Source organism: Saxophila tyrrhenica (genome assembly GCF_035928015.1).
Source record: "Saxophila tyrrhenica strain CCFEE 5935 chromosome Unknown scaffold_20, whole genome shotgun sequence".
In the NCBI taxonomy this organism is placed as follows: Eukaryota; Fungi; Ascomycota; class Dothideomycetes; order Mycosphaerellales; family Extremaceae; genus Saxophila; species Saxophila tyrrhenica.
Genome location: NW_027041752.1, coordinates 327699 through 352591, shown reverse-complemented (window position 1 = coordinate 352591; position 24893 = coordinate 327699). Strand labels below are relative to the sequence as shown.

Genomic DNA, 24893 nt, shown 5'->3' with positions numbered 1-24893 from the left:
GTGAATTGTTGCAAATAGTGTCCCACACTTGTCATACCATCATTGGATCAATTCTACCATCATGGCTGGCTCAAGAGACGACGGCTTCTCGCCGGCAGCATCGTGGCATACCGAGAACGACGAAAGCAACGATGACGACATGGACTTCGAGGTGAGATGAGTGATATGAACAACCACGGATCAATGGATCAAGTATATGCACGAACATTAGTGCTGATGTCTGGTATAGCTAGCAAGCGAGGAGTCCACGCCATTCCGGCAAGACGACGACGAGGATGAGGATGGAGAGAGCGGGGAGACGACGGTGTACTTCGATGCCGAGGAGGGGACTTTCCGGACCAGTGACGGCCAGGAGGTCGAGTGGGATATGACAGCCGACACGGACGAGACTGGAGAGGAGGAGGAGGATGAATCGCCGCAGGAGGAAGGCAACGAGGAGGAAGCAGAGGGCTCTCAGACACCACAGGCTACTGCCAGCACGGCACGACCAACCCAAACGATCACGAGTATGTCTCCCAACGCTGAGAGTACTGCTGGGGTGGAAGCTCGACGTCCAGGCATATTGAGACGTGCGAGCACCGCCACCCAGCTGCGAGTAAGCCGTCCCGTTTCTTTCGAATGCCATACTGATCGTTTGTTCTTTCGCTGCGGTACAGTAACCCAGCAACAGATTCTCCAACTTCTCAGCCACGGCAATCTTCGAAGTATACTTCAGTCTACGGGCGGTCCGACGACACGATCACGAGCACGGCACGGAGGGGCACGGCTTGCAGCACTGGATGATGACGATGACTCTTTGCAGGACGATGATGATGACGACGAAGATGCGTATCGAGGTTACGGTGCTCGAAGATCGCGGAGAGCACGAAGGACCTTTGTTGGTGAACGCTATCCAAAGATTCCATCGGAGGAGGGCAAGAAGTTGATGGACAGCGGCACTTTCGGCACCAACGACCACTGCGACCACACAGCTTGTGGTCTTCCTTTCTCTGACACGCACATGCGGAAACGCAAGAAGCTCGCTCGACGGATGCTGGATCGTGAGATGGGTGTTGAGAACCGCGGCCGAGCTCGCGCCCTGGGTGCCTTGGCCTCACAGCAACTAATTCCATCTTCGAAAGCCGACCTCATAGTCAACCTCAATGCCCGCTGCTACTCTGGCCAATTCAGTGAAGACGGATCTTTCTTCTTCGCCTGCGGCCAGGACTTCCGAGTGCGCATGTACGATACCAGCAACCCATACGATTGGAAGTACTACAAGACTGTCAACTACTACGGTGGCCAATGGACGATCACAGACGCCAGCTTGTCGCCGGACAACAAGCACCTCGCCTACAGCTCGATCAGAAGTCAAGTATGTCTGGCCAACACCGACCAGGGAGACACCTCCGAACCACGACTCCTCGACTTCTCCGACACAGGACGAGGTGGGCACGGCTTCGGTGGTGGGGGCGGCTGGGGTCGCAGCCATGGTCACTTTGGTATCTGGTCTCTTCGCTTTAGCGGTGACGGCGGCGAGATCGTCGCAGGCACTTCAGACCAGAGCGTCTACGTCTACGACCTCGAGGCCCAGCGCAGCATCCTCCGCATTCCTGGCCATACTGATGATGTCAACGCTGTCTGCTTCGGTGATAAGATGTCGCCGCACATTCTGTACTCTGGCTCCGACGACACTACACTCAAGGTCTGGGACCGGCGAAGTCTGGCGAGTATGAGGCCAGCCGGCATGTTTTTGGGACACACCGAGGGCTTGACGTATATCGACTCGAAGGGCGATGGAAGATATGTCATCAGCAACGGAAAAGATCAGACGTGCAAGCTCTGGGATCTGCGGAATATGATCTCGACGGACAAGGGCATGGGCATCAATCCTCAGGTAGGTTCTCACCTCCCATCACTGAGTACCAATCCTAACACTTATCGCAGGACTACACCACAAACTTCGACTACCGCTTCTCCCCCTACGACACCGAATCCCACACGCCCCACCCCCACGACTGCTCCCTCGTCACCTTCCGCGGCCACCGCGTCCTCAAGACCCTCATCCGCTGCCACTTCTCCCCCGCCGGCAGCACCGACGGCCGCTATATCTACTCCGGCTCCCACGACGGCCGCGTGTACATCTGGAACCTGGACGGCACGCTCGCGGGCGAGCCCATCAACGTGCTGGGTGCGACGAAGAACTCGCGACCCCAGGCCGACGAGCGATTCGTGGAGCGGTACGATTATTATGGGCAGGGAGGAGTGTGGAAGACGATTGTGCGGGATTGCAGTTGGCATCCTTCGGCGCCGGTGATTGCGGCGACGAGTTGGAATGGGTGGGATCATGGGTTGGGTACGTGCACGGTGCATAGCTGGAACGATGGGGTGGAGGCGGATGAGGTTGGTGATGATGAGGGGGCTGCTGCTGGACGAGGGTCGGGAGAAAAGAGGAGTCTGGGGAGTGCGCCGATGGGGGCAAGGGTGACGGCGCAGTTGGGCCATGATGAGCGGTATTACGGGGCGCAGACGGAGCGGGCGAGAGGGGCCAGGGCGAGAGGGTTGAGGGATCGCATGGGGTTGGGAGCGTTGTGGGGGGATGATGAGATTGACGACGAGTAAGGTGCAAGAGTACATCTGGTGTGGTGTGGGTGGTGCTTGTTGGATTATTTGGAGATTTTGGGATGATACCTTTACGAATATACCGAATACGATTTCATAAGCCTCTCGTGTCATCGGGTATTGTCACTCTTCTGCGGATCGTGGGTTTGGACGTTTTGGTAGAGATATGGTACAGCTCAACGGCACAATAGTACACGCTTTTGTCCATCACCCTGTAGCCTCCATCTGGCCGTATCCGTTCGCAAACGCCGCGCAATGCAAGCTCAAACTTTCTCCATGCTCACCAACGCATGCCGTCTCGCTCGTGCGCTGCCCCCCTGATCTCCTGTTGGCCTCCAACCTCCCCCCTAGCCTCCTGCATCCCTCTGCTCCTTGCCATTCTCCTTCCGCTCTGCTCGTCTACGCACCGCCCACCAGAATATTGTTCACCGGAATATGTATCAGCTTCACCACATACCCGATCACGCCCATGATCAGGAAGCCCATGCCGACGGCCTGCGAGATGCGGAGGAATTCGCGCTTGTCGGCTACAACAACCGGCAAAGTCAGCACTGCGCATAGCGCGAGCAGGAGAGGAATGGGGGAGACGTACGTTTGGAGCAGCGCGTAAGGAAGCCCCGGCCGTCTTTGAGGAACTCGCGGGGCATTTCGAGGAGCTCTTTTGCGTTGTCCATTGTGGGCGGTGGGGGAGGGTGGAGGTGGGTGGTTTGAGGTGGTGGTGGAAGCGCGGGTAGAGGTATGTGTGTGTAGTCGGTGTGGTGTCTCTGAAGTCGGTGCTGGGCGGTGTGGTGTGGTTATCGCAAGGGGGGAGGAGGTGGACAACTTTCAGTGTTGGAGACGAAGTGAGGCCAGATCGCAGGTCTTGGCAGGGTCTTCTCGACTTCACTTCCACCTCGACTTCACTCTGTTCTTCTCAGAGACCGCATACAGTCTTGCCTGCCTCGATGCCATGAACGGAATTGATAGACGTGGATTTTCGATTGCAAGTGGCTGGTCTGAAGAGGTCGAGGACCGCAAGGAGAGCGTCATCGTCCGGCAAAGGGACGAGGAAACTACAAACAACTCATCTTCCCCCGTTCTCCACCACCCAAAGGACCTCGAGCCCGCCCGGGCGGCTAAGCACAAGTAGTAGTCACTGGTCGAACGGAAGGGATGAAGGGGCACGGACACCAACGTTGAGCTAGGAACGGTTGCGAAGGGAACGTTGGATTAGCAGTAGCAGAATTATCGGGTCCACCTCGAGATATGAAGTTTTTTGGGAAGCAGCATTTCGGTCTATCGCAGCAAGAAGAATGGGTGGGAGCGTGGCATGTACAGCCGCATCTTGTGTGTTTCAAAGGAGAGGTGAGGTTCAGGTGAGGCCTTTGTTATTTATTGTCTTCCGCTTCTATGCTATGTACGCCACAAGACGAGCCTCAGGCTCTGTGGGATAGGCTGGTGCAAGGGCAAAGCAGCCGTGGATGGAGGAAGTGGCAGAGCACGACCAGTTGTCAGCTTCAAGGTATCAAGCTCATGAGGAAGCAGCATTTGTTTGGGCTCGAGCAAGACGTATGGGTAGCCCTACGGCATTCGCGGCCGCCTTGGTCTGACTCCAGCGTTTGCAAACGGGAGGTGAGCTTTCAATTTAACTCGTTTCATTGCCCTTATCTTGTCCTTCTACAAGTTCTACCTTTGCAAAAGACGAGCCTCAGGCCCATGTGATATCGAGTTGTTTGCCACAACCGTACTAGCGCTTGCGTTAGCTCCCCTTCTCGCACAGCTTTTTGCGCTTCCCACCTTGCTCACTCCACCTCACTTCTCACTCCTGCCTCCTCCCCACGACACCGCCGTCAACATGGCGAACCTTACGAAGGCCCGCCTGGACGACCTCCTCCCAGAGATGATCGAACGCATCGCAAAGCAGTGCCACCGACGCGATCTCATCGCCCTCCGCCTCGTCAGCCGCAAACTGGAGTCGAAGACGCACGCAATCTTCCTCAAGGAGCACTTCAGCGACCGTTCGTTCCTGCTCTGCAGCGAGGGAAGTCTTCGAGTGCTCGCCAGCATCGTTGCGAACCCAGAGTTTGCCAACGCGCTCAAACATTTGACCTTTTACGACGAGAGGCTCGCCATCGAACCGAACAAGTGCCCGTGGGAACCTGAGGAGATGTACTACGAAAGAATCACATGGTCAGACCCGTTTTTGAAATGGGCTGTCTGGGCCAACGTCAGTCCCGACCAGATTGCTGCGGCCTACCAAGATCTGAGAAGGGCGCACTCGCGGTTCGAAACATCGAGCTTGCCCCGCGAACTCCTCGAGTTCATCTTCGGGAAATTGAAGTCGCTGGTCAGCATCGATCTGAGAGGCAACTTAACTGAGCATCGAGGTAAGTTCCAGTGGCGTGGTGAGCGGTACCCCGTGACGTACAGGATTTTGGCAAGTGGCAGTGGCAGTGGCAGCGGCAGCGGACCGTTGGAGGAGGATATGATTACATGTGAGGAGGATATCCTCGTGCCGCGGTACACCTACGGTCGCAACTTTATGATGACTGTTCTTGATGCTCTTGCGTTGAGATCCGTCTTGCTCGAAACGCTCAGCGTTCAAGACAAGTGCTGGACCAAAATGGTCAACCGTCGAGCAGTGGAAACCTTCGCCACCCACACCAAGAGAATCGACCAACTGGGACAGTCGTGCAGCACGCTAAAGCGCTTCAACATGACCGTGTACGAATCGGTCTCCAGCAACACCCCTGCGCCATTCGGCCCAGATCATGACCTCGAGAGCATGTGGCTCAGCCAGGGCTATGGCTTCTACGGTGGTCATTACGTGGAAAGGATCCGCCCTCTGCTCACGCCTGCGCTTCCCATGATCCTGGCGTCCCAGTTCTCGAAGCTGAAGACGTTGTACGTCGACTCCTTCGAATTCGATTTCGCTACCATCTGCAACTTTCTCCAGGGCCACCCCACTCTGCAGACCTTCGAGGCGTTGGCATGCTGTTTCAAAGCCTCTACCATCAACTATGCCGCGGTCCTCGAAGCAGCGAAGCCAGGATTCATGACGACGAACCACGACTACTGGACGAAGGTGGCAGCTGATGCTGAGGAAGCTGGTGGTGAGGAAGCTGGTGATGAGGAAGCTGGTGGTGAGGAAGTTGGTGGTGAGGAAGCTGGTGACAGGGAAACCGCAGTCGCTTCAGTTGATGGGGGGTCGGAAGGAGATGACGATGAAGAGTCGGAAGGAGATGACGATGAAGAGTCGGAAGAGGATGACGATGGCGAGTCGGAAGAGGATGACGATGGCGAGTCGGAAAAGGGTGACGAGGAAGGATCGGAAGCGGATAACAACGACAATAACAACAACAACGGGGTGGAAGATGAGCCTGACTACGTCATCTGCGGCGAGAACGTCGACCGAGCTATCGAGGCGTTATTCCAGGAGCAGACGAAGTTCGAAGGAGTGCGCATTCAGAGGGGCATCGTGCGCCAGTGGGTTCCCCATGACTTCGATGTGGAGACGCCTCGTGCGAGGATGGAGGTCTGCAGGTGCCCACCGTGGGACGTTGCGACTCTCGCGCGTCTGGGATGAAGCTGTGGTAGTGCTGCGGGTGAGATGATGTTGAGGATAGGCTGGTGGTGGGGAGAAGAGGTGTAGAAGAGAAGTGCATGTGATCAAGACCGTCAGGTTCATAGTGGTATGCGACTTGCATGTGCGTACATGTGACTGCAAGGCTGATTGAAGTCATGTGACATCGAGTCCGAAAGTCAGATCAAAAACGTGTTGCAAATGTAGTGCTCCTTGATCAATTCCAGTATGTCGGTAGTGACGATGACCTTCCTTCTTCCGCTCACAGACAAGCCCACCAATCAGAGCTCGTCACAATCTTCATCGACAAGAAATACTCTCGTGTCTCGAACGCTTCAACAAGACTTGAACATGATCATTCATGCCTCGTACGTGAGATAAATGACAACAGCTCTGAGACTGTTGAGAACTGGGAATAATGCGCATGGTGTGAGAAATCCCATCACCTCGTATCGCATCCTCCAGCTCAACTGCAATACCGACCGGTCCATACCAAAACACGCACGCACCATGGCCTCAAATGGACCCTCCTCAGAAGGCCGCAAGCTCAAGATCCTCATGCTCCACGGCTTCACCCAGACGGGCCACATCTTCGAGATCAAAACCAAAGCCCTCAAAAAACACCTCGAGAAGTCCATCCCCGCCGCTCCCAAACCCGGTTTCTTGAAAGACTACCCCGGCGGCGTGGAGCTCTCTTATCCTACTGCGCCCATCCGTCTCGACGTCACGGATATCCCAGGCTACGACGTAGACGGCGATAAAGAGTCTCCGGAGGCCTACGGGTGGTGGCGACGAAAAGGCGATGCCGAGCCATTCGTGTATGCGGGAATGGAGCAAGGGCTGGCGAAGATTGCGGAGGTGCTGAAGAACGAAGGTCCGTTCGACGGCGTGCTAGGGTTCTCGCAAGGTGGAGCAGCGGCAGGGATGGTGGCGAGTCTGCTCGAGTCAGGGAGGAGAGAGGCTTTCGAGCAAGCGCAGGCGAAGGGCGGGATGAGGTATCCGGATGCTTTCACGGAGGACACGGGGTTCGTGGAGGGGATGGTGCATCCGCCGATGAAGTTTGCGGTGAGCTATTCGGGGTTTGGGGCGAGTACGAATGCGCTGTATCAGGCTTTCTATACGCCGAAGATTCAGACGCCAATGTTGCATTTTCTCGGGAGTGTGGATACGGTGGTGTCGGAGGAGAGGAGTTTGAGGCTGGTGGATGCTTGTATCCAGGGGCGGGGGAGAGAAGGGGGTGTGCAGCGAGTGGTGACGCATCCGGGTGGGCATACGCTGCCGAGTCAGAAGCAGTATGTTGCTGCGCTCGTGACTTTCATAAGGGAGGCTGTGAGCGAGGATGTTGACTTAAAGGTGGATAAGGTGGAGGAGAGGGCGGAGGATATGGATGTTCCTTTCTAAGCTAGACGTATGACCTTGTACATTCCGCCCTGATATGGAGAGAGCGTGGCGTTAGGATAGAGGCATTTAGAGCTGCATAGAATAGATCCGCTACCGGCTCCAATCTATGGAGCAGACCGGCCAGTGGCTGTGCTCGTGCGAAGATGTTGTGAGTTTTGGTCCGCTTCAATATGGCGTTTCAACCTTGCTCGGCCTGGCAAGGCGACGACAGGCTACTGGAGGCGTACAGCTAACCTAGGTCGCATTGTCATGCGAACCGTCGCCTCGTCGTGCTACCGGGTGTCCAGCGTCTGTGCAAGCCAGGCTCTAAATTCCATAATAATGCATCTATCGACTCGTTATGTCGTCCAAAGCCTTTTTGAAGCGCCGTCTTAAGTCACAACTGCTTTGATCAATCTTCCAAGGTCATCAGACTGGAGTATGATTAGCACAGGATATGGTCCAAGTAAATCGGATGTACTCACATGAGGCGGCTGTGTTATTTGAAAATGATTTCCTGTCATGTAGTTGAATGTATACTTCGCACCAGGTAGCAGCTTCTCCCATCCCACAGTCTTCAACTCCGGTCTGGGCTCAAGTAAGAAGCGTGTTACTTTGATGTTGAGGTCGACCTCAAGTCCAGACTCGGCCACGCTCTTCACAAGGCCTTCTCGCACCCAGATGAAGTCGACGTGGGGTGGAACATGCTTCGACTCCAGAGGCGTTGACATATACCGGTCTACGCTGATGACAGTGGAAGTAAAGTGCTGTACTAGCCATTCAGGTGCCTTCTTCTGACCAGAGGCACCCATGAGTCCCTTGCGTGTGAGCTCGCCGACGACTTGTTCAGGCAGCGCCTCAAACTCCAGCCGGCATGGCGAGTCGATCATTATCATCCTCTCGACCTTCTCGCCATTCGCTGTGAGCAGTTTCGCCACCTCGAAAGCATAGTAGCCTCCAGCAGACCAGCCGCCGAGAACGTAAGGCTTGCCTTTGGGCTGCAGCTTCCGCACCTCGTCGACCCACAGCCGTGCCATCCGCTCTATTGAACATGTGAAGTTCTGGGCCTGCCGGAGGAAGGGTGAGTTCAAGCCGACAAGGCAGATGTTGCTACCCATCGGCGGTAGTGTGCCATACGACGTGCCAGCTCCCGAGCCGTCAGGGAAGAGAAAGACAATCGTAGACGAGTCGTTTGGCTGTCCTTGTAGTACAACAGAGAGAGGTACTTTCGGCTTAGGAACGCCTTCCCATGGATCCGAAGGCTCAGTGTCCACGAGGCGAGGTTTGCTGCTCTCTACTGCACCATCCCCGTTGCTCGTGGTCGAGCCTTCTCCAAATTTGCGGAGAAAGGCCTTGAACTCGCCCACAGTTGGGTACTTTTTGAAATCATCCGGCTTGACGTCCACGCCTATTTGGCTCTTCAGATCTGCGGCAGTGGCGGCAGCGAGCAGATCACCCAGGCCGAGGAACTTCCACGTCTCGTTGTCCTGGAAGTCGAGCGGGTCGATGGAAACAGCTTCGCCAATGATCTCCAGCGCCCTGTCGACGATTGCGTCTAGTGACATGGCAAGCCGAGGAACTTGACCTTCCGAGCACCCTTTAGGCCAGATTCCAGATTCCAGGTTGTGGAAGAGTGAGGACGAGCTAGGATCAGCAAGCAATACAGTAGTCAGCTGCTGGACGAGCTTGAAAGGGTGGAGTCCAAGGTGCAGACTTTTGGCTGTGCGCCACACGCCGGATAAATCTCGTTTGACACGTCCACCTCACCAACCTGTACCACCACCTCCACCCCGTGGTCGGACAGACCTCGAAAGGACCGCATCTCCATGGCATTGCGGTCCGTCACGCCGTTTGTGGGGGACCAGTGGAGTAACAGCCACAGTCTCCAGACCACACACCTTCCGTTTGAGGCAGAGATTGGCCCATGTAGATTGAGGAGGCGGCACCATTTGCATTGAAACAGCGCCTAGATCGTGGAGTCGTGGAGCCGCATGGCTCGTCACAGCACACCTTGTCGATGGCGGAGAGTCTCCTGCCTCGGAGATTGATGGAGCAGCACGTATATTATGTGTTGTAGCGATGTTGTTTGGGGATGAAAGTTAAGTACAGGCTCTCTTCTTCCTCCCTCATATCCATCCTGGCAATGGCGGCAACACTTCAAACATTGGGCCTCGCAGCTCTCTCGCTCTCATCTCTCGCCTATGCTCAGCAGGCTGGTGGCGGAGAGAAACATCCGTGTCTCACGAGCCAATACTGCACGAAGAAAGACGGCTGCACCACTCTACAGACCTCGGTGGTCATTGATTCAGGAAGCCACGCGATCCAGAACATCAAGACCGGCGATTCATGTTTGGCGGACGGCGGACTCGATGAAGCAAGCTGCCCCAACGTAAAGAAATGCGGCAAGAACTGTGAGATTGTGGGCATCTCCGACTACGCATCCCATGGCGTGACCACCTCGGGCAGCTCCATGACCCTCCAGATGTACGTCAATGGTGAGAGCGCATCACCTCGAGTGTACCTGCTCGACCCGTCTGGAAAGAACTACGAGCTTCTCAAGCTCAACGGCCAGGAATTCACGTTCGATGTCGACATGCACGACTTGCCATGCGGTATGAACGGCGCCCTCTACTTCTCCGAGATGGAAGCCAGCGGTGGCCGCAGCAAGTACAACCCAGCCGGCGCCGAGTATGGTACAGGTTATTGTGACGCTCAGTGCTTCAATACCAGCTCATTCATCAACGGCGTGGCCAACGTCAACCAACTTGGCGCCTGCTGCAACGAGATGGATATTTGGGAAGCCAACTCTGTCGCCACGGCATACACTCCTCACACCTGCACCAAGCCCGGCTTCTACGAGTGTGCCGGGGATGAGTGCGGTCCTGATGGGATCTGTGACAAGAATGGCTGTGGATTCAACCCCTACGCGCTCGGCAAGCACAACTTCTACGGCCCCTACGACAAGGTCAACACGGCCAGACCTTTCACGGTCGTGACGCAGTTCATCACCAACGATGGCACCACGTCTGGTACCTTGCAGGAGATTCGCCGCATCTACAAGCAAGGCAACAAGATCATCCAAAACGTCGCCGTGAAATTCCAGGACGGCACTATCAATTCTCTCACAAACCCCTACTGCTCGGCGACGGCGGACGGATTTACTGAACGAGGTGGCTTGGCTGAAAGTAAGTATCGCTAAACTCCTTTCCATCCTTCCGATCTCTCCCTGACCCCAATTCTTTCTACAGTGGGCGAGGCTCTCGGACGAGGCATGGTCCTTGCAATGAGCATCTGGAACGATGCCGGAGGCTATATGAACTGGCTCGATGCTGGAAAGGCAGGTCCTTGCGCGCCAAAGGAGGGCAAGCCGTCGAGGATTGAGAAGAACGATCCAGGGACCCATGTGGTGTTCTCGAACATCAAGTGGGGTGACATTGGGTCGACTTACTAGGGTATGGTAGCTTGGTAGCTTCCTTCATCGGAGAATCAATGAGAATCAATGGCACACTTTTGTCTTCGAGACCTTCTAATACGCCGCTGGAGTTCGAGAGAACAGAAAGCAGTGAGTTGCTGATGCTTTTTCTTTGGTAAGGCGGTAGACCGGGCTGTGTCTTCAATCAGCGAAGCTCGTGGTGGCTGTGTCAGGTCCATGTAACTTAAGAGGCTCCAATTTGCTTCCATCAACCCTCTTCACCACTACCAGCCTGCTCACGGATGATACGATACATTGCGCATACTTACAACTATCGACCTCTCGACGTTGGTAAGCAGGAAATCCGCATCCTCTCGATCAGCCCACAGCGGCTCGATGATCAGTCGCCTCTCCAAGGTCATCTGCAGCATGTGTCACTTCTGCACGACAACATCGAAAAGATCATCCCAATTTCCTACGTTTGGGGCAGCCCTAATGATAAGAAGAAATTGCTGATCGACGGGCTGCCTCTTGATATCCCCGCGAGCGCTGACATTACCCTTCGCCATTTCGTACATTATCTCAACTATGGCCCTGGCAAAGACGACACAAAAGAGCTCTCGAAGAGACCATTCTGGCTGGACTCCGTGTGTATCAATCAAGGCGACTTTGGAGAGCGAGCTCAGCAAGTCCGACTTATGAAAGACATCTATTCGGACGCTGCGCTCACATTCATATGGCTTGGCGAGGATACCGACCTGACAGCAGAACTGGGAGCTCAGGCTCTGAGGAATTACTACAAAAGGGACGATGACGTGGATGACTGGACAAGCTCCATTCTGACCGTGTCTTGGGAAGAGCGCAAAGCATTATCCACTTTCTTTACCTCACCTTGGTATGAACGCACGTGGACGCTCCAAGAGGCCGTCCTGCCGTCAGATGTCTGGTTTTTCAAAGGTCTGCATGCGGTAGATTGGGCTGTGATCAATTGCTTCGCTCCCACCCGTCACCTGTCTCTTCTCTTGCCCGGCGAGCTAGGGTGGACTAAAGAGCAGGAGCAGGGTTTTCATGACGCCGGGATGATATTTGAGATTGACCTCCTGGGAGGCAAGAGGATTGAGAACCGCCTACCGCTGACGGCGCATTTGAAGTCGACTGACCCGCTTGACAAGGTGTATGGACTGCTGGGGATGCTTGAGACGTCGATACCGGATGGAGTGACCGTCGACTATCGCTTGCCAGCTGCAACAGTATTTGCTGCTGCTACAAGGTCCGCCGTGGCACGGAAGGAAGGCATTGTCATCCTCAGGGAGACGCTCATCAGAGTGCCACCTGTCGTCGATCTGGTTGGTGGTAAATTTCCCTCGTGGGCCGTTCGATGTCACTGGAAACGAAGATATCGGCAACTAATCCCTAGCAGCTGCATTAAGCTGCCCGCGATATGTCACGACAACTATGGGTATGTTGATGTCGGAGATCCCAACGTGATTCGAGTACGAGGTGTGTCGTGGGGCGTAATCCAGCATGATCCAGTCCAGATCGTCAACAATCCAACCCACTGTTTTCCGGCAACCTCTAGAAGGTCAGTGAATGCTCGGTCGCTTCGAGCGATCTGGGATGCCGCTTGGTCGACAACACCTCAGAATGAGGTCGAATGTCTTCCAGAGCGAACTTGGAACGTAATAACCAGAGGGACAGTCGTAATGGAATACACGAGGTCCAACAAAGCCTTCAAAGTTATGCTTGACCGTCGGCATGAGTCCGTTGCGTGGGAGGAGCCCGTGCCGGACGATGTGATCAAAGATAGCGCGCACCCAGCGCTGGAGCAAATCCTCGAGAAAGGCCGCGAGAGGAGCTTCGTGGTAGCAGACAGCGGACTCCTTGGAGCGGCATGGCACACAGTCAAGGGAGGCGATTCGATTGTCATGATTTTTGGCTGCGACATACCGCTCGTTCTCCGGCCGGATGGTGATCGTTGGGTGTCGATTGGCGACGTATATGTGTACGATGCGATGGCTGTAAGTGGGAACTCCGTTCTCTCCCCGAATATCAATGTGCTGACCGGTGCTAAACCAGGGTGAGCCCGTAGTAGAACTAGAAAAGAGGGGACAGCTTGATGAGCAGATGCAATGGTTTGACATTCATTGACCACCTCAATCGGGCAATAGTAGTAGTCGAGTAGCATGGAGGTGGTCACAAGGACTCGCTTGCAACTTCCCATATGGAGCAGCTGCTAGAATAAGACCGGAGATGAGAAGGAGAAGGGTGGTTGAAGTCCTAAATGAAATTCTCGCAGAATCGGCAACAAAGCAACGGTTGAGTAGGGATGTTGTAATGCTCCAGGAGATGATTGATCCCTGAATTGACCTCACGAGATTTGATGCGCGCTGCGGATGAAGTCGATAGCAGCAACATACGCCTTCTTGCGGTCAGCTTTGAAAGCTGGGCCTGGCACTGTGCTCTTCTTTCAGCAAATTTACTCGACTGCATGGAAGTGGAAGGAGCTTACCATCGAGCCACGCATGGAATCCCTGGTCGAAAACAACAGCCTCGAATCTACGACTCTCATCCAGGCGGTCCTGCAATTATTCCCGAACACGCTCGATAAAAATCAGCTGCTCGTGCGCAACAATATCCACACCAGCCACGATGAAAAGGACATTCGCGGGGAGGTCGTCCAGCTTCTTCAAAACAGGGTGCAGGCGGTCATCCTCCAGCGTCTCCTTGCGGACAGGTGCAACGTAGGCGTCAAAGAGCGGCATCAGAAACGATAGGGGATCGATCGTAGGGAAGTTTGGCGGCTTAGGCTTCTGCCACGGAGGGAGCCGAAGGTCGACCTATTCGTTGTTAGTCAGAAGGTTGGCGCAACAAGCGCAAGCCTGTCATACCGCCGCGCAGAAGCCTACGGCTGCTTTCGCTCGCGTTCCGGCCGCGAACATTAGATTGGCGCCTGCCGACGAACCCGATACGGACAGGGAGTCCGGGTCTGCGTTCCAAAGTTTCTGAGACTTCTCGAGAACCCAAGAGAGGACGTCTTCAGCATCTTCGTGGGCGCAAGGATAGGTGTGAACCGGAGCGTAGCGGTATTGGGCGCTGATCACGACAGCACCTATCCGGTCGCTTACTTGCTCGCACCATAAGGCGTTGTACTCTGCGATGCCGCCGAGGAAGGCCCCTCCGTGGAAGTCGATATGGAGAGGACGAAGCTGTGTGTGATCTTTTGACGGCGGCTCGAAGACGATTGCTCGTATAGTATGTCGGCCGCGTGTTGGAATCTCAATCACCGTGTATCTGTGGGAGAAGATGTACGGCAGATACTTCAAACAGTATGTGAGCAAGGTCAGTGGCTGTAAAAGAAGCAGTCGCCAGCGGTGTGTCCACGGAAGCGATGGGCTGAAGAGCGCATCGGTTGTGTTCCTGAACCAGTGACTGGCGAATCTGAGAGATTGTAACATGTTAGAGTAGTTGCAAGTGTTAGAACTGTTTTAGTGAAGCGGCAGGCCTTTGATATACGACCTTTGACTCATTCGCATTCGGTCACGAGGCTGCTCACACCACCTAACCTAGTCTGCCGGTTCATCTTCGTGGTCGACGAGTTGGACTTGCATACGCTCTGGCAGTGAATCCCTTTTGAGATGGCTTCCCTAGTGGGCACGTCCGCTAAGGGTAACATGGGTGCTCAACCCAACTCCAGCTCCCGAATGACGACCTGAAGAGACTTGCCAACTCCAATAACCTGTCCCGTCACCTGAGATCTCCAACAAACCATCCTTTCTACCGCAACGCACAAAGCCTGCAGCCATGCGGACCTGTCACCTGGTTGCGAGGTCTTACAAGGCTTGTGCCCGCATCGTACCAACAAAGCTGTAGGCCGAGCTGAGGCTGGAATGGGCGCATTAAAGCCAGCCTTTGCGGTACTTTGCGATTTACATGAATGTTCGAACTACCAGCAGGTGTATTTGGCGATGCAGTCTTCGTCGATGGACGAGCACATGACTGACGGTATAGGGGATAGGGGATAGTTTCGAATGCATTCTCGGACCCCAACGGCAGCTGAAGTCGAGACGAAACCGCCAAGTCGGCTGGCTGGACACTTTGATGCTTGTTGACCTTTCCAGCTCACCTCCTGGGCGCTCAACTCCGCCCCCGTGGCGCTCTTCTCGGTTTGGCGCTGGCCTTAACGGGGTGGGGAGCGTATTTTTATTAACCTACTGCTCTATGGACCGATGGCCTTCTGAACACTTGTATAGCACTTTTCCTTTTTGCTCTCCTGTCGTCCTTTCCTTCGCCCCTCCATCCCGTCAAAATGACATACACTCCGCGGCGCCGAACTCTTAACCAGCGGTCGTTCATTATCATCATCTGTATCCTCCTGGTCCTGCTCTGGCAAACATGGAACAAGCGCGCTTGCGAGAAGGATTCGGAGGAGCTGGTTGAGAAATACACCTCCTCCGATGCCGCACCGGCACTGGCGCCGAAGGCTGACGATGTGCTTCCTTGCCGCAAGATACCAGGGGCAGAAGACACTGTGGTTATCATCAAGACGGGGTCAACCGAGTTCGTGGACAAGCTGCCCCGGCATCTCAACACCACGACACGATGCTATCCGAACTACCTCATCTTCTCCGATTACGAAGAGAACTACGAAGGCCAGCAGATCATCGATGCGCTCCAAGAAGTTAGTCCGAAGATCAAGGAGGAGCACGTGGACTTCGAGCTACACCGAAGGCTGAAGGAAAGGGGACGAGCGGCGCTGGCAGCAGAAGAGCTGAATAGAGTGCCCGGGGACCCGAGCGCATGGACCGGGCATACGGATAACCCAGGCTGGAAGCTGGACAAGTGGAAGTTCTTGCCCATGGTCAACCGTACGCTGGTTGAGTACCCGGACAAGAAGTGGTATGTCTTTGTCGAGGCGGACACGTACGTTCTTTGGGGCTCCTTATTGCACTGGCTGCGGTCCATGAACTCGAACGAGCCACACTACCACGGCAATCAGATGGCCATCGCAGGCGACCTCTTCGCGCACGGCGGATCCGGCTTCGTCGTGTCGCACAAGGGCTTGCGGATGGTTGTGGACCATTGGTACGAATACCACGACTCCATCGAACAGTTTACCGATATGCACTGGGCGGGAGATTGCGTGTTGGGGAAGGCATTTAGAGAGTCCGGCGTCCCGCTTACATTCTCTTACCCAGTCTTGCAGACAGATCACCCCGGCATGATTCCGTATACTGGATCTGATGGAAAGCCCATCGGCGATGTCACAAAGCGGCCTTGGTGCTACCCAACGATTTCGTACCACCATCTCAATGCCGAGTGGGTGGAGGACATGTGGCAGTTCGAGCAAGGGTGGCTCGAAGACAAGGACATTGTAGGCACAGGCCCGCTCAACTAGCGAGGATGGCAATACTGACAAGTCCCCCAACAGAAAAATCCAGGGTTCCTCCGCCACTCTGACATGTTCAAGCAATACATAATCCCACGAATGCGAACTCCCAAGATGGACTGGGACAACGCCAGCGACCAGAATGAGGTGGAGATCGAGACTTTCGAGGACTGCAGGACGAAATGCCATTCCGATGGATCCTGCTTGCAATACTCGTACAGACCGGAGTCGAAGATTTGCAAGATGAGCTATTCGCCAAAGCTGGGGATGGAGGGTGAGGGTGTGAGATCTGGCTGGATACTGGAGCGGATGTGGTCTTTGGCGGAGAATATGCCTGCTTGTAAGGATGAGGGGTTCCTCTAGGGGATGACATTGAGAACACTGGAAGCAGACCGCAGCGAACGTGAACTTGCGCTTTCGCTGTCTGCTTCTGAGGGATGAAAAGACCTGCTTCGCGAGGCAGGAAACTCAGTAGCAGGGCCCTTTGGATACAGCCTGTTCTGAGGATGGCAAGTGCAAGCAGTCCTCTGGGAAACAGGCCCTGCTGGCTACGGTGAATGCCGAGAGCCGGACTGAATAGACTGGGGTCGGCCATGGGCACATCCATGTTTGCTGCTCCGATAAACCTGTTGGATCACGATCTTGCTGCAGGCAGAGGAGCGCTTTCGAGGACTTGTTGGAGGGAAGCAGCAAAAGTTGTCGCATAGCGCGAGAACGACATGTACATGGGCTGGGGTGATTGGATCTGTACACGACTCTCCTGAACCAGGAAGAGCTTTACCGAGGTACAGCAGAAGGACATCATGTACATGAGTCGATTGTGTACGCATATACAGACACGATTGCGATAGGGTGGTCAACACGCTGCTTGACTTGGGAATAGATGGGCAATCTACACAGGCCTGCGTCTACACAATGTGCTATTTACCATGTAGGATTGCCATATACTTGTACCCATCACTGTACAACCCAACAGTCCTCCTCTACCATCAATCACCGATCAGAATCGGCTCCTCCACCAGCCGACCCCATTTTCATGCATGTGAATGTCAATGTGCCTTGCATTTCCCCGCAAGCAATGCATCGCAGTCCACTTTTCCACCGTGACATCGCGTCAACCATGTCTGGCATACTACATTATCTTCGTGCTTGTTCGATTGCTTGTCCTGCTCTGGCAGCGGGTGCATTCCTTCTCTGACTTCCACCGGGTACTTGTTTCTTGCAGTCTTGTGACCGCCCGGTGCTGTGGTGAATGCTGTGGTGACCGCACTCATACTGGGATCAACATACTGCCACGGAAGAAGACTCTCTAAAAGAATCCTCAAAACAACAGACCCCTCACCAGCAAGATGTTCTTCTCCAAATCCACCACCACCCTCATCCTCAACCTCGCCCTCGCCACCGCAACCAACCTCTTCATAGCCGACTACTCCGGCTCCATCACCACCCTCTCCCTCACCGAGTCCCAAGGAAACTACACCGTCACCACCACCTCCACCAACCACGCCTGCGCCCCGAACCCCTCCTGGCTCACCCTCGACGCCGACCGCGGACTGCTCTTCTGTCTAAACGAAGGCCTGGAGACCCGCAACGGCTCGCTGAGCTCCTTCACCGTAGGCGCGGATGGGGAGCTCACGCACGTGAAGAACGCGACTACGATCAACGGGCCTGTAAGCGGCGTTATCTACGGGAACGCAGCAGGGAAGCGCGCGATTGCTTTGGCGCATTATGCTGGGTCGGCTGTGAGTTCGTGGGTACTGGGGGAGGGTGGCGAGTTCACGCATCTTCAGGATATCACGTTCTCACTTCCTAGGCCGGGGCCGGATCCCGTGAGGCAGGATGCGCCGCATGAGCATGAGGCGATTGTGGATCCGACGGGGCGGTATATTTTGGTGCCGGATCTTGCGGCGGATCTTGTGAGGGTGTTTTGCTGGGATCAGGAGACGTTGAAGCTCGAGGCGCTGGATCCGTTGGAAGTGGCGCCGGGGTCGGGACCAAGGCACGCTGCGTTTTGGAACCCGTATAGTGTTGCTTGCGAAGGGTGCACGACGTATTTGTATGTTGTTGCGGAGCTGGCGTCTACTGTGATGGGCTACGCGGTCACGTATAAGCCCAACGGCGGAGGCTTGTCGTTCAAGGAAGTCTACAACAGCTCGACGTACGGTTTGCTCAACCTCCCTCCTGGCACTGCACCGGCGGAAGTGCACGTCTCGCCGGATAACAAGTACCTCACCATCTCGAACCGCATGGACAAAGCGTTCACACTGCCTCAACCGGACGGATCAATCTTACATTCTGACAGCCTGGTTACCTTCGTCCTCCAAGACGACGGTTCATTGGTCTGGCACCAGATATGGCCAGCAGGCGGTTCCATCCCAAGACACTATAGCATGAATGCGCCCGGCACGTTGGTAGGGGTGGGACTTCAGTATGACCAGACTGTTGCGATTCTGCAGCGCGATCCCAGCTCAGGATTGATCGGGGAGCCGATTGCCAGGGTGAAGGTTGGTGGGAATGTGACTTGTGTCGTGTTCGATGAGCAGAAAGCTTTGGGTAGACTTGGTGGATAGATCCAAGATATAGTACATTATCTACTGCGTCCTGGCATACGTCTCCAATGCATCGAAGCAACTTTCTTCCCCGTACTCCATGCAATAATCAAGAAGGCACAGGCCCAGGCGCCGCCGTCCCACTCCCCTGCCCTCCTCGTCCGGCTGCCGGCGGCATGAACAGAGGCATATATGCCAGACCGAGTGCCAGAACTGCCATGCCGACGGAGAAGTAGGCGGGCGTGCCGGCCTTTTCCTTTTGAGCTGGGGTTTCCGAGAGCCAGCCCTGGACGGAGACCATGACGGACGTCCAGCCGATCATTTTGTTGCGGGTGAAGATCTGGAGAGTACATTAGCTTGGTGGGAGAAGAGAGCTTAAGGGGGGAGGTGGGCTTACGGCCGCCATTGGGAGGGTGCTGGACATGGTGCCTGGTAATGGAGTTAGTAAACCCTTCTGCTTTACCAGTACCGGTGCTTTGGCAGCTCGTTTTTCGGCCGAAGGAAGAACATACTGGCCATCTCGTTGTCATCCTTCTTCACTGGCTCCGTATATGGCACGACTACATAGACTTGTCAGCAATCCGTATGATAAGCACGTCGTCCTCTGCACGTACTGAGGTCCTCCCTCCGCATGTCCTTTCGATTTGCCATGCTCCGCGGTGTGTCTCGGGTTTAGGTAGGTTGCAGATCCGAGTAACACGCCCAGTTTCCACACGTATCAGTCAGCGTGTGCTTATCGGAGACCGCAGGAGTGCTGTACGACCGAGGTGCAAACAGAAGACGTGAGGTGATGTGAATCGGGCGAGATTAGTGCAAGCGTTCGCTCCCGGTTCGAGACTTCCGAAGGCCGGAGGCGTCTTCCTGTTGCACTCCACCCCTTGGCGAGGCGAGACGAGACGGGATGATTTCGTGCGGCTATTCCGCCTCAACAATACACCGGGCATGGCTTTGGATAATCTCACGCCCACCCACTTCTCGGGATTATTCAAGAGACACTTCTATTCGTCCAGCTGACGAGGCCGTATCACGATTGGGCAGTGCAGGAGCGGGCAATTCGTGATTGTCCGTCAGCAGCGGAGGAGGTACACGTATGTTTGCTTTTGGGAGGACCTTTGTGCAACGCTACAACACGCTCAAACATCTGAAGGAGTGAGCGATCCATCCATCGATCGGCCCAGCAGCAGCACGTCAGGTCAGACGAGGATTCTGCTGAGGACCAAGGGCAGGAGGGGACCTGCGTTGTGTACCGACAACGAGGTTCATCGGCCCGGGCTGGATCAGCATCTCACTAGCGGCGCAACATCCACATCCCTCGGATTCTAACCTGCTCCAACGGCTGCTCTACTCTTCCGCCAGCACTTCTCTTCTTCCTCACCGTAATCTTGGACACGCCTTTTGAACCGCTCCATTCACTGGGCTTCATAATCACCAACAAGGAACGATCGCCGGCATTCACGAACGATGAGGAGCTAACACTACGCGGCTTTGGCTGCGAGTGGCTTCCACAATGATCAGGTCGACCGCTTCCAGTGCGCGATGGAACGTCGAGCACCACAGGATGTCACCAGAAGACCCTCGGCGCCGCAACGGGCGGTGAGTGGAGGCTCCTATGGCTCCTCCCTCTTGCCTAAGAGGCCGACGCTACCTTCGAGGCTCAGCAACGTTCGTTCCGCTTCACAGCCGGTCGATGTCGTAGATTTGACGGCAGAACGTGGGAGGCAAGAGAAGAGGAACGGGGTAGATTTCATGGGGAGGAGCGACGCTATGGTGACATCTCCGGATGTGATAAGCATCGAGGATGACGAGGCGGAGCCACCTGCGAAGAGAACGAAGACCAGCGGAGATGGCTTTCGACCGATACACGAGGAGGCGATCGGGACAACAATGGACGTGGATGCTGCAGACGAGGTCATGCCAGGCTCGCCTCTGCCTAGCCTTCCAAAGACCAAAATCGCTGCAAAACGGGCGCACCATCAACAGCGTCTCGTGGAACCAGCTGCTCGCAAATCACATGGCCTGGAAGCACCAGCAGTCGCGACTCGTGTCCCTCAGCCCAAGAAGGTCCTTGACTTCTATCCGTGGACAGGCAACCATCCGGAGGACGTCTTGACGGAGAACGTGATTAAGAATGGCTACTTCGACAGCGCCAAGAACACCAACAACAGCGAGAGCAACTCTGCGAGGGCGTCAGTGTGGCCGAACATCAGCCAGAAAAACCATCAGTCACTGTCCATGCTCAGCCTCCTGTTCTCGACTGTTCTGGAGAAGCGGCAACATCTGGGCAAGTGCACCGCACCCTCCACATTCAAACCTCCGCCTCGGGTCACCGTTACCGACACCAAAAGAGAGGCATGGCTACGAGATCTGGCGAACCCGGATGTGCCGCTTCGGAAGCAGAGCAGGACCATCCCACACGGTATTCGTGGCAAGCTTTTGATGGAGCAGTGTCTGAGCAAGGCGATTCCTCTTCAACGGGCCGTCTGGTTGGCAAAATGTGTGGGCGCAAACGAACTTCGGGCGTTCCGGCGAAAGGGCGTCAGTGGTGCCAACGCAGCATCTGGAGAGGCGAAGTGGGTGCGGGAGTGGACGGTGCAGGTCGAGCAGTTTTTGGAGTTTGTGATCAGTACATGCGGGCAGAAAGACTGGAAGCAGAGGATGGACTACGCCGTCAAGCTGGCTACTGCCTTTTTCGTGGAGAAGTTATTGGATGCCGACCACTATCTCGACTGGATCGTCTCTTCGATGGCTGGAGCTACGCTGGAACGTTTGCCGATATGGCTGCTTATGGTGCAGTTGTATTGGAAGGCCATTACGGCGTATAGCAAGCGAGGCAAGGCGCTCGCTGAGGGCATTCTTGAACACCTGCACGGCATCACGAATTCTGGGCTTGAAACAAACAGCATGCTCAAAACCAGGTTGCAGAAGCTCGTGGCTGTACTTGCGGTCAGCAATCGTGGTTGCCTGATCATTCCACGGACATGGTCGAAGTACAAAGACCTGCTGAGTCCCGCTACTTCAATGGCAAGCTCGACAAGATCACCAGCCAACGACATCACCAGGCGGAACGAGCGTCTGGCGACACCTTGGAACAGCCTGGAAAGCAGTCCGCTCCTCAAGCTGTACGCCGAGTTGGATCACGTCAGACTGGAGGTGAGCATCGAAGGACTTGCGACCAAGTGTGAGGCTATCGTCTCGGACACGAACGTTCTGGTGGCTGCGTTACTGGACTTGAGCTCTACACCCTACAGGACCGGCACTGCCCGCATATACCTCGCTGCCGGCATCATTGCGTATCTTAACGCCAACGGGCACGACACTGACGCTGCAATCCTCGCGTTCCTTGGAAGCGCAACGACCACGCCTACCACCAGCTCAGGGAACGTGCACCGAGTTGTCGTGGATCTTATTCGACAAGAGAGGTTCTCGGTTGGCCGGTACCTTCAGTGGCTGATCAGTAGTGGCGTGGTCTCTGCTGGTGATCAATATGGCTGCGCAACTGGTCTGCTAAGCGCTTTGCCGACGTCGAGCTTGCCGTTGCACTTGCAGAACACGAGAAAGACACTGATGAACCGCTTGAAGCTAAGGTTAGACAACGAGGAGACAATCGAGAGGGCCATCAGAGATTTTGGACAGAGCATTGCAGATTTCGAGGCGCATGGTACAATCACGTCACCATCTGTGGAAGCGCTGACCGTGTCCGGCAAAATTTCTGCTGTCAATACGGCCTTGGAAAGACTCCGTGCGAACGTGAAGGATGGTGGCCTCTCTCTCTGCGCTTTCCTTGTTACTCGGCAATTGGTTGAGAGGTGCGGCGATTTGGCGAGCCTCGGAGAGCTGGTCTCCATGACCCTGACCAGCGACAATACGGCACTGCTGGCTACCTCACTGGACACGACCAACCTCAACGCCGAGTCTTTTGCAGCACAGGGCAGACTCTCGACACTATTTGACGCTTTCGTGGAGCAATACATGACCTTGAGATCTTCACAGCCCCTAGATCGATACTTCATCCTAGCTTTGACAGCGATGGCTCAGCGAATGCCTGGCAAAGCCGCATTGCTGAAGCTCCTGGCCGACGACCTGGCAATTTGCGAACAGCAGACCTCACTAGCAGTATGCTCGCCAGCTTCTGATAACCTCATTGGCATGCAAGCCACAAGTTTGGAATTCGATAGCGACATCGATGCAGTCTTTGCCAGCGGAAACACGATGGATGACCAACTGATGCAACGAGTCTTCATGCGCATCATGGACCACGCAACCAAGTCCGACCTACCTACCTCTGAACCTGTCAGCAAAGTTGGTGGATGGCTCAGTCAGCTTCGCTCGGTCGACGGAAGTGGTGTTTTCGACAGGATTGTACAGGGCTACGTGCGATCTGCGCTGAAGGGCGCTCGTGAAGGAGCATTGCCCGTCGGTGCCATCGATAGCCTTCTGGCGAGTGGAAGTATAAGTCCCATCACGGTCGCGGATATGGCCAAGGAGACTGCAACACCACGTCTTGCCGCATCAATCTTGCGAATCGCTCTGTCTCGCGATGTCTCCGACAATGGCTTGAGTGAGTGCGAGCGATATCGCCTGCTGCTACTGAAAGATCGATTCCAGGAGGAACACGCCAGCTCACTCAACGCACTGTTCAGGCTTGCTGCGGATTCAGCAAAACTGGATACGGAGGACTCAAACCTACTAGACTTCGTCGTCAAACGCAGTTCCACCGAGCCAGGATCTGTTCGAGCCTTCTTCGACAACGACAACCTAACCGATGGGGCTTGGTGCAACGCGGGTCGGACTGTTACCGCCATCCTGAAGCTCGACACTGAGAGCCTTCTACCTTCCGGCAAGATGGACCTGCGATCACTTATGAGCATTGCCGGCCCCTTGTCAATCAACTACTGCGTGGAAGCCATCAGGTGGATGAGATCGAACGGTAGTTGGGACCAGGAGGATGATGAGACTCTGCAAACTGCTATGATGGAACTCTTTGGCACCCAGTCGGAGGTTCTGCCGCAGCTACTCCAGGTGGCGAGTGAGAAGGTCAACCTGGCGATGCATGAGTGGGCTCAAGGTCAGGTGCTTTCAATGGCGGACCACGACAACATCGAGAGCGAGGACCGCCTCCCATCATGTCTCGAGCTACTCGCGGTCACGAACAGGGCTACCAGCAAGAATGATGGCACGGCTTCCGTTGACAGTATTGCAGCTAAGCTGAAGGAGCTCGTCGCTCAACTGTCGGACCTTGACATTTTCGCCCAGGAGGGCATGGCTACTCTGGAAAGGTGCAAGTATCGACTCCAACTGCTGCTGCACCTCTGTGTCATGCACGTCCATACTATCAGCGACGAAAGCGACATGTCGAAGCAAGCAAGGCAGAATCTGCTGGTTGCACTGTGCATTCTCCTGGTGCACCCGGCGTTACAATTGCAGCAAGATCTGATCGAATACCTCTTCGATCTGGCATCAGCACTCTCCGACAACCTCTTCGACGAACCGGCAGCGTCTCTAAGACTGGCAGGCCTGACCAAACTCCCAATTGACCCACGTCTAACCTTCATCCTCGGATCCGACAGCAGCGCGAAGGACTCCTGGCTTGCCCTCGCCACTCCTGTCCACACACCTGGCTTGCAACCGCAACGTATGCTGAGCAGACAGTCTTCAGGACACCTCCAGCCTCCAACGAGTGGCGGGGCGTCGAATGCTGGCCAGCAAGTGCAGCAGGGTCCTGGACAGATGCATCCGCAACACCAGCGCTTTCCGTCGCAGGGTGGAATGAGGATGCCGCCAGAGGTGAAGGTTACGCCGTTTGCGTTGAGGAGGTGGGAGATTATGCCTGATCCTACGCCGGTGCAGGGGGAGAATGATGCGAGTTTGAGTTTGGGGCTGTTTGCGGCGAGGAAGATATAACAACGATATAGTAGGAGCTACAGAAGCCGGGTAAGGATATGGTGGACTCCACGGATTGGTTTGCACAAGGCTTCTTGTGTAAGCGAGCACGGCGTTTTAGCG

The 24893-nt window shown here is 55.2% G+C and overlaps 12 protein-coding genes across 12 annotated transcripts; 8 read left to right on the top strand and 4 right to left on the bottom strand.

The window, feature by feature from the left end:
* Positions 1-61: 61 nt before the first annotated feature.
* On the top strand, positions 62-2601 carry LTR77_010046 (uncharacterized protein; the record flags this gene model as incomplete). The annotated part of the gene is made up of 4 exons (XM_064807270.1): positions 62-151; positions 230-595; positions 671-1876; positions 1927-2601. The coding sequence occupies 4 exons, from the start codon at positions 62-64 to the stop codon at positions 2599-2601; spliced, it is 2337 nt and encodes a 778-aa protein (XP_064654643.1).
* A 399-nt stretch (positions 2602-3000) lies between these two features.
* Positions 3001-3275, bottom strand: LTR77_010045 (uncharacterized protein; the record flags this gene model as incomplete). The annotated part of the gene is made up of 2 exons (XM_064807269.1): positions 3001-3128; positions 3194-3275. The coding sequence occupies 2 exons, from the start codon at positions 3273-3275 to the stop codon at positions 3001-3003; spliced, it is 210 nt and encodes a 69-aa protein (XP_064654642.1).
* Positions 3276-4435: 1160 nt separating this feature from the next.
* LTR77_010044 (uncharacterized protein) lies at positions 4436-6166 on the top strand (the record flags this gene model as incomplete). Its single annotated transcript, XM_064807268.1, has 1 exon — positions 4436-6166. The coding sequence occupies one exon, from the start codon at positions 4436-4438 to the stop codon at positions 6164-6166; it is 1731 nt and encodes a 576-aa protein (XP_064654641.1).
* Positions 6167-6524: 358 nt separating this feature from the next.
* LTR77_010043 (uncharacterized protein) lies at positions 6525-7564 on the top strand (the record flags this gene model as incomplete). Its single annotated transcript, XM_064807267.1, has 2 exons — positions 6525-6531; positions 6555-7564. 2 exons carry the CDS (start codon positions 6525-6527, stop codon positions 7562-7564), a joined length of 1017 nt encoding a protein of 338 aa, XP_064654640.1.
* Positions 7565-7935: 371 nt separating this feature from the next.
* LTR77_010042 (uncharacterized protein) lies at positions 7936-9108 on the bottom strand (the record flags this gene model as incomplete). The annotated part of the gene is made up of 2 exons (XM_064807266.1): positions 7936-7977; positions 8029-9108. The coding sequence occupies 2 exons, from the start codon at positions 9106-9108 to the stop codon at positions 7936-7938; spliced, it is 1122 nt and encodes a 373-aa protein (XP_064654639.1).
* Positions 9109-9686: 578 nt separating this feature from the next.
* Positions 9687-10994, top strand: LTR77_010041 (uncharacterized protein; the record flags this gene model as incomplete). The annotated part of the gene is made up of 2 exons (XM_064807265.1): positions 9687-10728; positions 10792-10994. The coding sequence occupies 2 exons, from the start codon at positions 9687-9689 to the stop codon at positions 10992-10994; spliced, it is 1245 nt and encodes a 414-aa protein (XP_064654638.1).
* A 263-nt stretch (positions 10995-11257) lies between these two features.
* LTR77_010040 (uncharacterized protein) lies at positions 11258-13103 on the top strand (the record flags this gene model as incomplete). Its single annotated transcript, XM_064807264.1, has 2 exons — positions 11258-12973; positions 13032-13103. The coding sequence occupies 2 exons, from the start codon at positions 11258-11260 to the stop codon at positions 13101-13103; spliced, it is 1788 nt and encodes a 595-aa protein (XP_064654637.1).
* A 437-nt stretch (positions 13104-13540) lies between these two features.
* Positions 13541-14410, bottom strand: LTR77_010039 (uncharacterized protein; the record flags this gene model as incomplete). The annotated part of the gene is made up of 2 exons (XM_064807263.1): positions 13541-13792; positions 13844-14410. 2 exons carry the CDS (start codon positions 14408-14410, stop codon positions 13541-13543), a joined length of 819 nt encoding a protein of 272 aa, XP_064654636.1.
* Positions 14411-15261: 851 nt separating this feature from the next.
* Positions 15262-16704, top strand: LTR77_010038 (uncharacterized protein; the record flags this gene model as incomplete). The annotated part of the gene is made up of 2 exons (XM_064807262.1): positions 15262-16326; positions 16384-16704. The coding sequence occupies 2 exons, from the start codon at positions 15262-15264 to the stop codon at positions 16702-16704; spliced, it is 1386 nt and encodes a 461-aa protein (XP_064654635.1).
* A 986-nt stretch (positions 16705-17690) lies between these two features.
* On the top strand, positions 17691-18911 carry LTR77_010037 (uncharacterized protein; the record flags this gene model as incomplete). The annotated part of the gene is made up of 1 exon (XM_064807261.1): positions 17691-18911. One exon carries the CDS (start codon positions 17691-17693, stop codon positions 18909-18911), a length of 1221 nt encoding a protein of 406 aa, XP_064654634.1.
* Positions 18912-18999: 88 nt separating this feature from the next.
* Positions 19000-19314, bottom strand: LTR77_010036 (uncharacterized protein; the record flags this gene model as incomplete). The annotated part of the gene is made up of 2 exons (XM_064807260.1): positions 19000-19230; positions 19288-19314. The coding sequence occupies 2 exons, from the start codon at positions 19312-19314 to the stop codon at positions 19000-19002; spliced, it is 258 nt and encodes an 85-aa protein (XP_064654633.1).
* Positions 19315-20426: 1112 nt separating this feature from the next.
* Positions 20427-24791, top strand: SRB8 (RNA polymerase II mediator complex subunit; the record flags this gene model as incomplete). The annotated part of the gene is made up of 2 exons (XM_064807259.1): positions 20427-20483; positions 20571-24791. 2 exons carry the CDS (start codon positions 20427-20429, stop codon positions 24789-24791), a joined length of 4278 nt encoding a protein of 1425 aa, XP_064654632.1.
* Positions 24792-24893: the final 102 nt, after the last annotated feature.